Raw genomic sequence first — 15,596 nt, 5'->3', positions numbered from 1 at the left:
CCTCCTTTCATCAATGCAGGTTCCCTTCCCCTGTTTTCTATCTTTCTTTTCTTTATTTTCACTGCTTTTTAATTCTGTTTTTAGAAATTTTGGTTAGGCTTAGGTTTGTTAAAACTTGTGTTTCTAGACTGAAATTGTTGTTGACTGTATCTTTTTGAAATGACTGGATTGAATGCTGCTTAGATTAAACTGAAATTTACTATTTCAAACTCTGCACACCACATGTTCGGAGAAATGCCTGAATGGAATTTTTGATTTAATTTCTATGTCTAATCAGCATAAACTTTACATTATGGTGATACTGTTAATGCTAACTTCACAACTTTCTCGTGACTGGATCAGCATTACTCAATGTCACAACATTACTATTTGTTTGTTAAGTAGCAGTGAGTGTAGTAGCTAATAGGATTGCTAGCAATAATAAAGTAAAGACAAAAAGAGGTTTCACTACTTATATTCACTACTAATAGGATAGCTAGCAATATACTTATGTGATTTCTGATTCTCTCGTTTCTTTTTTTCTAAACAAAAATAGTATTCATATTGTTATAATAATAAAAATAAATATTTCAGTGCATGCCCATTGCTATTGCCATTGCCATATTTAAAAAAAAAGTAGTACTTGTCTTAGGCTCAGGCCTTCTTTTTTGGTTTTGCTTCTATTCTTTGCACTTCATTTGCTTTACCCTTTTTTTTTTCCAATTGCCATGCTTTTCACTTGTCCTTTCCTATTATAGTGAACCGATTTTTTAGTTAACTATAACTACAAACTGTTGAGTTATTTATCATAAGTACTATAGTATATTGTTGTTCTCTTAATTACTTGTAAGCCATAATTAAAGATAGATAGAGATAAGACTTTACTATTTTTCTGGACTCCAATTTGAATTTACAGCTGCATGTGAATCTGCTAGTTATATCTGGCCTTCTTCTTGTTGCCAACTACATACACCATCTCATTTTTATAAAAGTGAAAGTTGTCACATTTGTTATTATTATTATGTACTTTTACTTTGGATGTATAGAAATGGAAGGACATTTAGGAACACATACTTACCTTTATTAATTGTAACTATTTTATTATCTAATATTTATAGTAGTTTATCAATCATTTCTCCTCATTGTAGGATATATTTCAAGAGCGTATGTTTCAGGCTGAGTAAGAGCGGCAGGATGCTATAGAGGCTGGTGTAATTGATCCACCGCCTGTCTCTGAGAAAAGCATATGGATTGAGACAGTGGGTGGAAAACGAAGAGGTAGGGGACTCTTCCATGGTGCGGCCTCGAGTTGATGGGCCAACTACGACCACCAGCGCTGATGTTTTGGATCTTAGAGAACGAATCATAATACTTAATAGGGAAGTTGAACAACATGCTGCTAAATATAGAGAGCTTGAAGACCGCTACCAAAGGAAAAAAAGAGAGTGACAACAGACTGTTGAATTCTTGCGTGAAGATCTCAACACCAGTAACTCACAGATTGATCAATTTAGTCATCAGTTGAGCAGTTTGACTGAGTATGTGAGAGCCATGGGTCCTAGTAGTTCTGGATCACGTGCTCCCCCACCTCCTCCTTTTACTTTCCCAAGATCTCAGAAAAGCACAGCCCCAGCCCTAGTCCCAACCCCAGCCCCAGGTAGAAAACTCCCACCTATTCTGCAGCGACCAGGACAACCACAGAGTTTTCAAATGGAGGATGATTCTGACAATTTTGATGACTCAGATGATTATTTAGACGAGTATGAGTAGGTTATTTAATTACTTTATTTTGAATATATTTTGTATTATTAGTAGATTGCAGTTTAAACGAATATAAGTTTAAGTTTAATTATTTATCTTGTCTTGAGTCTTTATGTTAGAGGGTTATTTATTATTTTGATAAGTTTGTAAACTCATTATCTAATATTTAGTATAAATTTTATTTTTATATTTAAAAGTTTATTTGTCTTATTATCTAATATTCTGTTTAAATTTTATTTTTATATGTAAAAGTTTATTTGTATTAACGGTTTACTATTTTTCAAATAGAAAAAAAAATTAAAACATATAACTATTAAAATCGACGGCAAAGTTGTCGCTTTTAAAAGTTAAAATAGACAAATCTAAATAATTAAATCGACGGCAACGGTGTCGATTTTATTCAAGCACATATCGACGGCGTTGACGTCGATTTTATTAAACATATTATAGACAAAAGTGTTGCTGATTTTATTGAGTTAAATATCGACACAAAGGCTGTCGATTTTATTGAATCAATTATCGACAAAGAGGACGTCGCTTTTAAATAATAATATCGACGGCAATGTTGTCGATTTTATTAAGAATATAAAATTCTCACACCCATATTACAGACGGAATGAACGTCGATTTTATTAAATTATTATCGACGGCCATGAAAGCCGTTGATTTTATTAGCATTTTGAAAAATCGACAAGCTTTATAACGACCAACTGTGCCGTCTATTTTGCCGTCGAATTTCAATATTATCGACGACTAAGCCGTCGATTTTAACGACGTTTTTTGTAATGATGTGCTGGTGCTATTTTTTCTACGTTTTTATCTTTAATCTTCTGCTATTCTAAGAGATTAAACTAAAAAATTTCTTGGTAGTTCAATAACACTCTTAAATTTGAAAAGAGTGTCTTAATTCAAACTTCCATTCTTAAGAACTATAAAACCTACAAGTAGGGTGGACTCAGGTTTTGAGAAAGTTTAAAGGCCAAAGGGGTGAATTTCAAGAAAGAGACAAATAAAAAAAAATCCATTATAAATAGACCAGCGGCCCATATAATAATGTTGTTAAGAAGTCTAATATGATTGTATTTGTAGTTTCTACTAGCAATGAGAAGCAGCGAAATATTGTTAAGGTAGTATCAAAACAAAATCCAATCATTCATCCCATTCGACGTAATGATATAAATGGTTACAAAGATTATTACAATATCATAAGCCAATGAGACACCCTTGAGAGGGCACATAAATGGCAAGGACCGAACCCCCTCTAAAATTCACCGGTAAATGGTCATATGCTGAAGGAGAATCATGGCAGGAAGAAGAGTACGAGTGAAAAAGAAGGGAGGTAGGTGGAGTCTTTTACACTACTTTCGAATGACATCAACCAATGCCTATGGTTTCTGTCTCATATTTCATTTGTTTTTTTTATAAATTTAAGTAATATTATAGTTTAGAATGTGAGAGGAGCTAGCAGTAGGTTAGCTCATATGTATGTTAAGCAGTTAGTTAACGATTATCAACCTGTTATTTTTATTATCACAGACACTCACTATTCCTTTTAAAGATTACGATTGTTCTAGCACAGTCTTGGCTTTGAAGCAGTTCATATTGAAGAAGCTCAAGATAAGAGTGGGGAATTTGGATTCTATCTTAGTGGACTGGTGTCTAGGGGTAGTAATGGGTAGGCTAGAGATTTTTATATAAACTCAATTTTACCTTACCTGCGGATTCAGAATATTCCAACCCTAATCCTATCCATTCTGCGGGTATCTGATCCTACTCGTGGGTTACAAAAAAGATACAAAATTATTATATAACTTCATGATAATTTAAAATAGAACTGACTTTTATGTAAAAAATAAAATATTAAATTATCAATTAATGAGAGATTTTTGGTTTAACATCCACTTAAAACATATATATATATATATATAGGGTGCGGGTTGGTCGAGTAGGATTGAGACTCAACCCACACCCTACCCGACCTGCACAAAAATTCAACCCGCACCCTACTTTACCCGCTACGGATCGAATTGACAACCTTACCCTATTGAATAGGGTCGAGTTGGGTATCTGCGAATAGAGTACATGTTGCCACCCCACTGATCTCAATTGTAGTGTAGTAAGGGCTAATTCTCAAGTAGGTTGTGTTAAATTTTTTCGTGGTAAGGTTTCTCAGGTCTATATGATTTTTTAGGTTTGTATTATTTTTTATGCTAGCCTTGTTCCGAGTTAGAGGATAGAAGAATGGGATTTTCTAGCAAACTTCTCTATGGAATATTCTAAACCTTGGTTGGCTATTCGAGACTTTAATGAGATTTTACTTTCTTCAAAAGTCATGGATAGTAATTTTATGGTTTAATTATTCTGTTGGTTTCTATAGTTTCGTGAAATTTTTAATTTAGGTCCTTATACTTTTTTTTCCTTTTAATTGAGTCTTTGCACTAAATTTTTTTAATTGGATCCTTATGCTTTTTTTTCTTTTTATTTAGGTCCTTATACCAACTCTTTTTTTTTAGTTGGGTTCCTATAAAATTAAGCCAATTACTACTAAGAAGAATTTAATTGAAAAAAAATTTAATGCAGGGACTCAATTAAAAAAAAAGTATAGAAACCTAATTGAAAATTTCACGAAACTATAAGGACTAACAGAATAATTAAACCTAATTTTATTTAGTTGGTACATAATTAGAGAGTATGGACTCATGGATTTAGAAACTAAAGGGCTCTCCTTTACCTAGTTCAAGTATGAAGGTTATTAATAGCTTAAAGAAGGGGTTAAATTTATGGCCACTTTTTATATTTTTAAATTTAATCACCAAAACAGATGTGAAGTTTAGACATGTAGTGTTTATCAATATGATTATATAAGAGATATTTTATTTTTGTCTCATAATACAGAATTGAAGGATAGAACAGTGAAGAAGAGCGTACGCCACCATATATTTTAGTTCAGCTACTTAGTTCAACGTGACCTACATCTAGTTTTCACTACAACAATGGTAGAATTTTTACTATAATTTTCAGAAATTAGATTCACCAATTTTCTAAGATTCGTCCCAATCCTATTAAGGAACGCTCAGATTTCTAACCAAACTTGTCAACACTAAACAAACCTAGTTAGATTTTAACAATAAGTACTCTCTCAACTTATCAAAGAGAACCTCTCAAGCTCATGACACAAAACACAAATACATAAAAGGAGTTTGACATATTCAATGGTTTTTTGTAGTTTCTCTCAATTTTTTTTTAAATACCTCACATGTTAGTCTTTTTCCATGAAAACAAAGAAAGATAAACTAGAAAAACAGCATATTCAATGAACTAAATAAAAGAAAAGATAAATATAGCAAGAATGCTCTAAAAACTCAAAATTAGTGCTCTCACTCTTTGTCTTCAAATCTTACCAAATGCCCTTTTTGTATAAGTGCATTGCTTCCAAAATTTTGAAGTTCTCCTTAGTGACAATCTCTGTACCATATGGATGGGAACATGGTTGCATTTCTTCTTCAGCAAAAGAGTGCACCAGCAGGAGTAATGAAGGTGCAAACAATCAAACATGACGCGGACACAAGGTGGCAGCGGTAGAGGATCATGGTTGTGATGTCCTTGCTGTTCTCCTTTTTTTCTTCCTTTGTTGGTGGCACCTTGTCCTTTGTTACTAATCAAATCAACACTATTGAGCTATTTCTTTGGCTACAAGAATCAATCTTTTCCTTCTATCAGATTTTCATTTGCAATCTTTTGGTGCCAATGATGAAATGAGCTCACTTTCCGCAATAGCCAAGTTTGTGATGCTGAACTAAGATGTAGAATGCTTCTTGCTTATCCTGTCCAATTGCAACTGTAATGCCTATTTGTTTTTGTCCAACTTAAACTAATTTGCTCTGTTTCTTTTTGTGCTGTGCAACGTTTTCTAAATGGGCCTGTACAAACAACACTCATCAAATAATACTTAGAATTTTATAGCCAACCAAATATATGTTTGTTATCATGCATTCAAGTACTAGCTTCTAAGTTAGCATCGTAGTAAAAAAAATATTAAAACCTTTAAAGAAAAAAAAGATGTTCATGACATACTTAAGTACTTAACTGAAAATTTAATTCTTATTTAAACCTAATTAATCCTAGGAGAGTAAAAATGATCCAAAACCTACAAAAAAGTGTTAAAGGCTTAAAACAGTTGAAGAGTATCAAAGTGTATGTTTGTTTAATTACAATCATCCAATAGTCAAATAAAACAGGAGATAGAACTAAATTGTCTCAAGAAAACTAAAATAGCAGAAGTAGAAACAGGTACATGACAGCAGCATAGACATCCCTAGGCATCAGAGCCTTCACTCTCAGTGTGTAATGGCTCTTTTTCTTCAGAATCAAACTGAAGTTGCTCATCATTTTGAACTGCAAATTTTCTCTCTTACTTGCTTGTATTGATCAAATGTTGGGGCATATTGATGAACTCATGTAGTCTTTCACAACTCCAGTAAGAAGGCCAACTTGAGATGAAGTGGGTGATGTTTATCCATGTCTTTCTTTTCTTCATCCAAGACTTCTCTTTCAACTCTAGTGTTTCTTTTTCCTATTTGCTTTACTATGTTTGAGCGAGGAAATAAAAGGAGGTGGAACGAGAGTTAGGGTGAGTGGCAGGACGAGTGGGTGGTCAGATAGGTGGTTCATCCTCGGTCATGGGTGGCTTTTCTTTGGTGATGTTGGGACTAAAGGTGCCTGGTGCTAGAGACGCTGCCATCGTCCGACCAGCAGTGGTACTTGTTCGGAGGAGAAGGAGAGGTATTGACGGATGCTAGGGTGGTTTCTCATGAACGTGCCTCTTCTAGTGCCTATTTTCTTTTTCATCTTATAGACTCTAGTGATTCTTCAGTTTTTAACAAAAAAATGTGCAGAGATGTGTGTGATAGGTGAGGAGATCTTAGTTAATGAGTTTTGAAAAATTAAATGTTGCACCTTTATCATTTTTGAAAGAAGTTTGAAGAACAAAAAAATTGTCAAAATTAACAAAGAAATGTTTGGAGAAAGTGTGAACAAAAACTGAAAATGTAGTACTATTAGGATCATAAAAAATTGTATTATTTTTTGAAAAGAAAAACAAAATAGAAAATATGAATATATGATAAAGAAAAAGTCTAGAGAACCAAAAACTTTATTAAATTCTGACCAGCATTTAATCAGTAAAACAAAAATAAGTAATATCATTAGTGACTATTTAATAATTATAAATCACAAAAATTACTGTCCTATCACTCTTCTATAATAAAATAATAACAAAGTCTTCCCATAGAGAGAAACTCTTATTGAGGCTCAAGAGTGGTGTTTTAAAAAAACACATGGGACCAGAAAAAATAATAAAGAATTCAGCTTGGCCCACTTCAAATATCTTTTCCGTGTCTGATACCAGTAAAAAATTCGAACCACTCATCATATGCCTAAAAATGCCTCATCGACCTGCGAGAGATCAGAGAAGAATATTAGCAAACTTAATACAAAGAATCAACATTAATGATGTCTAATGCAGCTCTTAATAAGTAGGATCATTCTTAAGCTAAATGCATGGTGAAAATATTAGCTAATTATTCTTCCGATTTCAATTTAAATGCGAATATTATCCTTTTGAATATACTCTTTAATTGAGTAATATCTGATATCTCACTTCAATATATTTTATTCTAAAATTTTAAATAAAATTTTTGAAAATATTTGACATTTATATTATCATAAAGTAAAAAGATATTTTTGATCTTCAATTTGTAATCAGCTAATTGTGTTTTCAACTAAAGTAATTCAAAATAAGAAGATGATGCAATAATATATACAACATTATCTGTTAAAAGAGTCACCATAACTTACTTTTTTCTAAAACAAACTTTTAAAAAATTGCCAAAAAAGTAACAAATTCTAATTGTGCTTTTACGATCTACTCTATCTCCTGCAAAATTTACATTCAATAGCCAACTGCAGAAAATTTTTTTAAATTTTAGATTCCAAAAGTCATAATCGAATGTACGATAAATATATCTAATGATCTTTTTCATAGCTGAAAGATAGAAATCTTTGGCTTGTGATTGAAATTTAGAACAAACTCCAATACTTTACATAATGTCCAGTTTAGAGGAAGTAAGATATATAACAAAGCTAATCATTCTTTTATATCTTGTTTTATCCACATCTTTTCATTTTCATTTTTGTCTAACATTAAATTTAGCCATTTAGATGCATTGGAGTGCCTATAAACTCAGCATTTTTCAATCCAAATTTTTTCTCTAACTCTTTGACATATTTCTCTTGGTGCACAAAAGTATCATTGAGAGTTTGCTCAATTTGAAAATCAAGAAAGAATGTAATTTCTCCCACATACTCATGTCAAACACACTAGTCATTAGCTTTTTAAAATGTGGACAAAATTATTCATTAACAAACCCAAAGATTATATCATCGGCATAAACTTGAACAAAAATATGATGATCATCAGAATTACTAATAAATAGAGTAGTATTAGTGGTGCCTTTTTGAAAATTAATTTTCAACAAAAAAGAACTAAATCTTTCATACCAAGCTCTAGGAACTTGACTCAAACCAAAAAGAGCTTTTAAAAATTTAAAAACATGATTTATAAATTTTTTGCTTTTAAAATCGGGAAATTGAGCCGTATATACTTCTCTATCAATTATGCCATTTAAAAAAAATATATTTGACATCCATCTGAAAAACTCTTGGTGTGTGACATAAACAAATAGTAATCTTATGGCTCTCATTATTGTAATTGGTACAAATGACTCATCAAAGTCAATGCTTTTTTCTACATAGTGTTAGATTCAAGTTGATATCAATTTCAAGATATAAAATAGAATTGTCTTCTATGATACAATATTCTCTGAAACAATTTGCAGCAAATCAGAATTCTTGGATTGGAGTCTCAATTCTAGTGTCTTCACCTGGAATATCTACATAGTGTTCTTCAAAAACGCTTGAAACGTCGTTAATATCACAAAATATAACATATATAGTTTTTCTATAATCTTAAAATTTTTGTGATATACTTTATATGATTTGCTAGTTATAGAATAACTAACAACAATACATTTAAATTAAATTTGTCTAAATTATTTTCAGTGATCAAAATAAAGCACTTACATCCAAAAAGATAAAAATAAAATAAAGTTATCTTCAGAATTTATGAAATTTTCTTTAAAAATTTCTTAATAGTTGTTCTATTTAAAATATAGCTTCAGCTAATAAAAATTCTAGTACTCCGCTTTCACATGGCAAAGCACAACCGACATAGTATTTTTATGGCATCTTATGTTTTTTTTTAAAAAAAAAAAAGAATAAACATAATTTTATATTTTGCCGTAGGCCACAATAAAATTTCACTTTTATCATCTGAGTTTTAGTTGGCTTCTTATTCCTATAACCAAACCTTTTTTTAAGTTTTTTTTTAATTTTTATATCTCTATTTTTTTGCTTTATTTTTCATTTTCTTGGAGAAAGAATTGAAAATTTTGTTTGGTGTCAAATTTGAGTGACAAACATAAAATTTAATTTTGATACACTATCAGTGTAAAATAATTTTACACGTGCATTCAATTACGTAATACAATGTCAGTAAAAATAATTACCTTTTATATTGACTACATGAATGGTCATCCGAAAGAACGAATGTGATTACACGACTGTAAAATACTTTACACTGTGCATCAAAATTAAACTCGACAAACATGTGTTCATACATAGCGTTAATGTGACAAACTAATGAATTAAGTTGACATACGCAAGGGGACCAAGAAGTTTCATGGGTTTCTCATGCACAAACCAAAGCCAATATAGCTAAACCCTAGAATCCATACAGATATATAGTAAAGGTTGACTGTCGTATGCTATATACCCAAAACAAAATAGGGTATAAATAAAGCAAAGTTGCTTTCAGACACATGGAGTGATACATCCTCATTTCTTGCAGTGAGATTTAAATGCTAAACCTAACACAATTTATATGGTCCTAGGCCTAGCCTACCTGTACAAATGTACTAACTTGTTCAAGAAAATAAAAATAATAATAAAAAAAAGAATGCTATCATTCCTTACCCTCCTCGGTTTTATGAACATTAATTGATTGTCCAACCACCATATAGATTGTTTGAACAAAAAACAAAGTACATTACTAAATTCCTTTTAATAAGGAAAACCGGTTTATTTGGCAAGGCATCAATAATTCAATACCATCCAATTAAACCAGAAGGAAAAAATTGGCAACAGGGCAACTACCAATTTCATGAGTCAGTATCATTGCCATAGTCCATGCTCTTATGCAGATGGTCCTGGTGAAAAGGGTCATCTGCACCGCGAACAGAACTCAATCTTGGAGAGAAGTTCCATCCTGCCATTTGCTCTGGATCATGGCCATTAGCCCTCGTATTTGATTCTTCCTGGAACTTCAAGAAGAACATCGATGACCAGTAATCTTTTGCCAAGTTCTGAGGAAGTGCAAGTGTGCAACGTATTACTTATTAGATGAATATTATACGATAAATACTTGCATGCTTTTGGAATATATATTTAATGAGTGCTCTAGTAACATGTGGAACCGCGAAGTTTCATATATGTTTTTTAGAAGTTATATAAGAATGAGTGGTTGTGCATGCTCTTCAAGCACGATTTAACTATGCTCCATTAGCATGCAAATATTTTTCATTGGATATACTATACCCCCTGCGAGACTAATTTTAATCAAAGAACCTACTTACCGTTTTCATTAGCTGCATAATCTCATTTAGTGCATTGCTGAAGAGATCAGCGCGTGCAAGATTTGAAGTTGTCAAAATTTCTTGTCTACTTCTATGTGAAATGTTCACCTCCATTGCAGCTCCTGTAAAATTACAACTTAGCAAATATTAGACAAATTACTTTAGCAGGTACTAAGAAAAAATGTCACCCATTTTGAAGTGTGCTGGCACATGACATGCATTTTCGTATAATGCAACTGTATTTGACTCAAATTTGGGAGTGAATAAAAGAAGGAAGCATCTGAACTGAAAACACAAACCTGCAACTATGTACTTCTCGATAATATGACGTGCCATATAGATCCTTCTCACGGTGTCATCTTCGGGTATTTTACTGAGCTCGTGCACTTCATCGAAAAAGTGCACGGTCTCCCCCGCCAAGCAACTGTAAATACATTGATATTTGAGCGATGTAACATTTGATTTAGACAAAGATTAGTTCTTTTTTCCTTGTAAACCTTTTTCTTGTATGTGATGTTTTTGTCCAAAACTTTCAAGAATTTGTTGGATAGAAGTATAAGGGATCCACTTATCTCCACCAGGATTGCATTGTGCAAATTTAACATATGTGATTTTCCATCAATTTATTAACAATTTTACCCTTTTAATCTGAATTACCTTGCTTAAATGGCTCATTTCTTATCTGGTAGGACAGGATCAGGTTTTTCTTTTTTTTAAAAAAGAAAAGCATGAAGCACAAAGATATCTCCATGTCGATATGGTCAAGAACCCAAAATATATGTGGTTGCGTATGGAAAGTGTCTCAACCAAAAAAATAAAAAATTGAGACGAGACATAAAAGTTGGGAATTAGTCCTTGTCCCGTTATCCTCAGTTTTTTGGTGGACAGAAAGAGGCAAATCTTGTTCCTAAAAGGTTTGTGTTTCACCTATCTCTATATTTCTGTCCTAAGACAACTACCAAATGGGACTGAAAAGGGATATTCAAAATTTTCTAAACTATTCTCAGTATTCTAATTGTATGTTGCTCACTTTGATTCTGTAATTTATTGTAACTGTCTAACTTACTCCTATCTAAGTTGCTCTCCACTGTTGTACAACTGGTATATTTCTATACAAAGAGTCAGGCTTCCAATATTTGCAGCTTATTTCCTTCCCCCATTTCCCTTTCCTCGAGTTAACTTGATTTATAATAAGCCTCTCGCTGGAGTAAAATGTAAAGACCAAAGAAAAGGATTTTTAACCTGTCAGCGAATGCCATAAAGGACTGCCGAAATCTCTTGTTCAAGAGAAGCTTATCCAATGGCTCGTTAGGATCTATCCTTGAGGTAAGTTCACTATGTGCTAATATCCCACTGTCGGGTATGCCCAAAGCCTGGCCCATTGAGCGAAATTCTCTGGATTCTCTTCTCCTTAAGCTGATTTGTGACAGCAGTGGTTGTGAACTTGATATCGAAAAGAAAGCCAGAATGAGTATGCTAGCCTTCAAATATAACCACCACAAATAGAAGTGAATAAAAGATTAAGAGAATAATAACTTGAATTTTTTTTTTTCTTCTAAAAGCACTGGCAAAGCATACCAAAAGTAAAAGCAGAAATCTAGAGGCAACTTGAAGCCATGAGACGTCGTCATGAATTTCGTTCAGTATGTAAGCAATATTCCACACAACTGACAGAAAATAGGTTAATATATTGAGGCCATAAGCTGTGACATCTAAAATACATAGAAGCTCATTTTGCAAAATTCTTTTTAAGAAAAACATGGGTGTATTGCTGCAAGTCAAAGTTAAATTTGATTACACATATATTGTTTAAAAGGGTTACATACTATATAAATGTATTTCAGAATGTGAACAATCCTATATTAAACATTGCTTCTGCAAACCAGTTCCAAGACCACAACAATTAATGGGATCAGCTACATAGATCTATCAATATATGTGCTTAAAACATTTATAAATTATAACTAAACCAGTTCCCTTATCAGTTATCACATTGGTTAAAAGTAGGCATAAACTAAAACATTTGAAGGAGAGGGAGAAAGGGCAAATCAAGAGCTAACACTAACTTCTGGATTGTTTTAATTTTTAACTTGACTTTCATAGGAAATCCATTTTCTGAATACCTCGGTATTATTGACTTAATGGTGAATTTAAAACCTTAAAATTGTCTCTAAGCACTGCTTTGTAGGAGGCTGGAAGAATCAAAACAACTAGGGAATAATAGTATCTTCTACAAACTAGGAAAAACTATACCAATTGACATTGCTGATACAAATATTCCACGCCAGAGGTCTCTGAGTTCATCAAATCTGAATTCCACATGACGAACAGCACCTGTAACCGCAAGCAATGTGGCAACATACAATGAATGGAGGCATGCAACTGGGATGGCCCAATGAGCATTCAAGTGACAATGATGATTTAGGGGCTTCCTCATATTGATAACTAGAGCATGAATGAACAGCCTTGTTAGATAACAAATATACAAAACACAGAAATAAAAAAACCAGGGCGGGAGGGGAGGGGAATTCATATGGTCGCTTCCAGAATTCAACAAGATGTTGAAACTTGAAAGTGTTATGGATATAAAGTAGTAGCACTTTAAATGAGTAAGCAATTCAAAGGAAGTAGAACGTGTCCCAGAAATTCAAAGGAAGTAACACTTTAAATGGAGGATATTGCATAATAAGGCATGCAAAACACAGGTCTATGGATAAAGAAAATTACAATTCTCAACAAATGTTCAACTACTTTTACTTCAAGCAGCAATTTCTGCACAATAAAACATACAATAACAAATAAATTAAAATATTGAAACCCTTACCAGAAGAAGCAACAACCCAGGGAAGTAGAATTAGTGGAAGGAAAAAATATGTTCTGATCAGAGGTAAACGCCTCCTGAAACATCAAGTGTAAAAGGTAAACTACTTTACACCATATTTTGAGAGAAAAGCCATTTAGAAATGTTATGTAGTGTCATAAGTAACCCAATGACCTCCCCAAATAACCTAAGAAAAATATAAAAATGATAATGCCAACAAGTCACAAGAAGTCAAACTCGATTATACAAATAAAAACTTAGAAAAATAAATAAATAATTAACAGGCCATAAACAATGTTCAGTATAAATATAGACTAACTAATTCATCTAATGGACGACGAAATTAGGCTAACTTCTGGGTTGAATGGATAAAAAAAGTTTGGATGCAGAAGCTGGTAGCTAAAGCTCATGCTAATAGCTTAATATCAAATTGTCAAATGTCAATTGATAGCATCATCTTCATAAACATTTACTTACTTGACAAAGATAAAATATAATTGACAGGCTTGTGTTATCCGACAGCTCAACATCAAACCAAACCCTAGTGGACCTTCAACCCAGACTGAAAACAATTGGAAGCAGCACGTTATCTTTCATATGTATGTACAATACATTTGTGTTGGTAAATGTTTCAAGATAGAAAATATAAAGATACTTCAACAATGGAGACAAAGACACGATTGCCTTTGTCCCCAATATCCCAATTTTTTTTATGGAAAGAGACACTTAGCATGTTGTTGTATCTTCTCCTTATGCAAACATATTTCTGTCTCCTAATGAATTTGTATTTCTGCTAGGGTAATTACCAAACAAGGCCTAAGAAATATTAACAAGTAAGAACAGAGGAGTGAAGAAAAGAGAATGATACCTGCCCAGAAGTAGCATGACCGCCACCATTGCCTCTTCTCAAATCTCAAAAAATTATTGGACATCTACACAGAAAACAAACATGAGATTCCTAAGCTTGAGAACAAGCAGCACAAAAATCTGCCGATACAGCAGTAAGAAGTTATACATATGGAAACATTTACCACAATTGATAGAAGAAGGTTGAAGCTGGCAACAACTTGTATCACTGGTAGCCAGAAGCCACTGCCTTGAGTACGAGGAACCTTGTGGACTATGAAAGGAAATATTGACCATAACAGAAGCCTGCAACACAGAATCCATCAAATAGTAAAGAACATCGATTAAAACAAATCAGTATCCCATACTTTCACTCTCCAATGTTATCAAACTCAAGTGTTCACAATTCACATAACCTCATGGATCTTAGACAAACATGAACAGTAAAACTCAACCCCTAGGCTCATTTGGGGAGCTAAACTTGTAAACTCGTAAAAATTTGCAAGTTAACTCCAAAGCTCCACAAAACCTTGTTGCTATAATTTTGATAAAAGGACAAACTAAACCGCCCTACAGAGACACACAGAAAGCAGAAACACATGCAAATTTTGCGAAATCAAAGGGTTTAAACATAAAAAGGGTACATAAACTAAGATTAGTAACTTGTCAATCACTTATTAGAACTCAAAATTCAGTCAGGCATATCATCAAACAGCTAGTGGAGAAGCCAAATCGGCAGGGATAAACAATGACCCTTTACAAAACTAATCAAACACATGAAAGATTCAAGGGCAGTAACACAAAGTTAGTTGAAGGTAGTTACAGAATGAAGGACAAGATGGAAAAAGCAATGGCTATGAAGTCAGTGGGGCACCCTCCTTGAGCTGCACAAGTTGCTGCCATTGTTCTCTTGTGCTTTCATTTGGAAGGTTCTGATGCTGTTTCTGCTTCTGTTTCTGTGCAGATTCAGTGTTCAAACAGTTGCTTATGCTTCAGATTTCATTGAATCAGAGCTGACACTTTTGTTTGTTGTTGGTTCATCGTTTTTCCGAGTCCACAGAAAACATAATAGTCTTCTTCCAATTGCACGTGCTCTTTTTGAAAAACACTTATTGATGACAAAATGGCCAATTATTATTTATTAAATGTATAAAATAATAATAAAGGTGAGATTAGTCTAAGATAGTATAACATTTTACAAGTATGTTTTAATAAATTTTTACATTTTATAATTGTGTTTTAAGTTCAACTTGGTTGAATGGTTGACTTCGTCTAGAGATGGTTTGAATTAAATTTTAAAAAATATTTATTTTTAATAAAAATTATTTGATATTTGAATAATTTTTTTAAAAAATAAAAATATTAAAAACTTCATTAATTTTTATTTATTTTAAAAAAATATTATTAATTTTCAAAAAGCAAATAGTTTATTTCTTTAG

The 15,596-nt window shown here is 32.6% G+C and overlaps 1 protein-coding gene and 1 long non-coding RNA gene across 2 annotated transcripts; both read right to left on the bottom strand.

Moving 5' to 3' along the window:
* Positions 1-4,594: 4,594 nt before the first annotated feature.
* Positions 4,595-6,548, bottom strand: LOC140175808 (uncharacterized). The gene is made up of 2 exons (XR_011866426.1): positions 6,035-6,548; positions 4,595-5,660 (listed from the first exon to the last, which is right to left on the bottom strand). It is a non-coding gene; the product is annotated as an uncharacterized lncRNA (long non-coding RNA).
* A 3,022-nt stretch (positions 6,549-9,570) lies between these two features.
* LOC112715086 (regulator of G-protein signaling 1) lies at positions 9,571-15,294 on the bottom strand. Its single transcript, XM_025766842.3, has 11 exons — positions 14,981-15,294; positions 14,343-14,463; positions 14,180-14,243; positions 13,789-13,873; positions 13,315-13,388; positions 12,744-12,935; positions 12,069-12,157; positions 11,733-11,971; positions 10,790-10,914; positions 10,491-10,612; positions 9,571-10,220 (listed from the first exon to the last, which is right to left on the bottom strand). The coding sequence occupies exons 1-11, from the start codon at positions 15,058-15,060 to the stop codon at positions 10,017-10,019; spliced, it is 1,395 nt and encodes a 464-aa protein (XP_025622627.1). The 5' UTR covers positions 15,061-15,294; the 3' UTR covers positions 9,571-10,016.
* Between the last annotated feature and the right edge of the window lie 302 nt (positions 15,295-15,596).

This window comes from Arachis hypogaea, chromosome 10 (genome assembly GCF_003086295.3).
Source record: "Arachis hypogaea cultivar Tifrunner chromosome 10, arahy.Tifrunner.gnm2.J5K5, whole genome shotgun sequence".
Taxonomy (NCBI): domain Eukaryota; kingdom Viridiplantae; phylum Streptophyta; class Magnoliopsida; order Fabales; family Fabaceae; genus Arachis; species Arachis hypogaea.
The sequence above is the reverse complement of the archived record's forward strand: the minus strand, read 5'-3'. Positions and strand labels throughout refer to the sequence as shown.

Excerpts from the sequence above, each read along its gene's own strand:
- LOC112715086 (XM_025766842.3), bottom strand. The coding sequence starts at position 15,060 with ATGGCAGCAACTTGTGCAGCTCAAGGAGGGTGCCCCACTGACTTCATA. Across the intron at positions 13,874-14,179 it reads GTCATGCTACTTCTGGGCAG|TCTGGGTTGAAGGTCCACTA; the intron begins GTATCATTCTCT and ends AATTGTTTTCAG. Across the intron at positions 10,613-10,789 it reads CGAGAAGTACATAGTTGCAG|GAGCTGCAATGGAGGTGAAC; the intron begins GTTTGTGTTTTC and ends GTAATTTTACAG.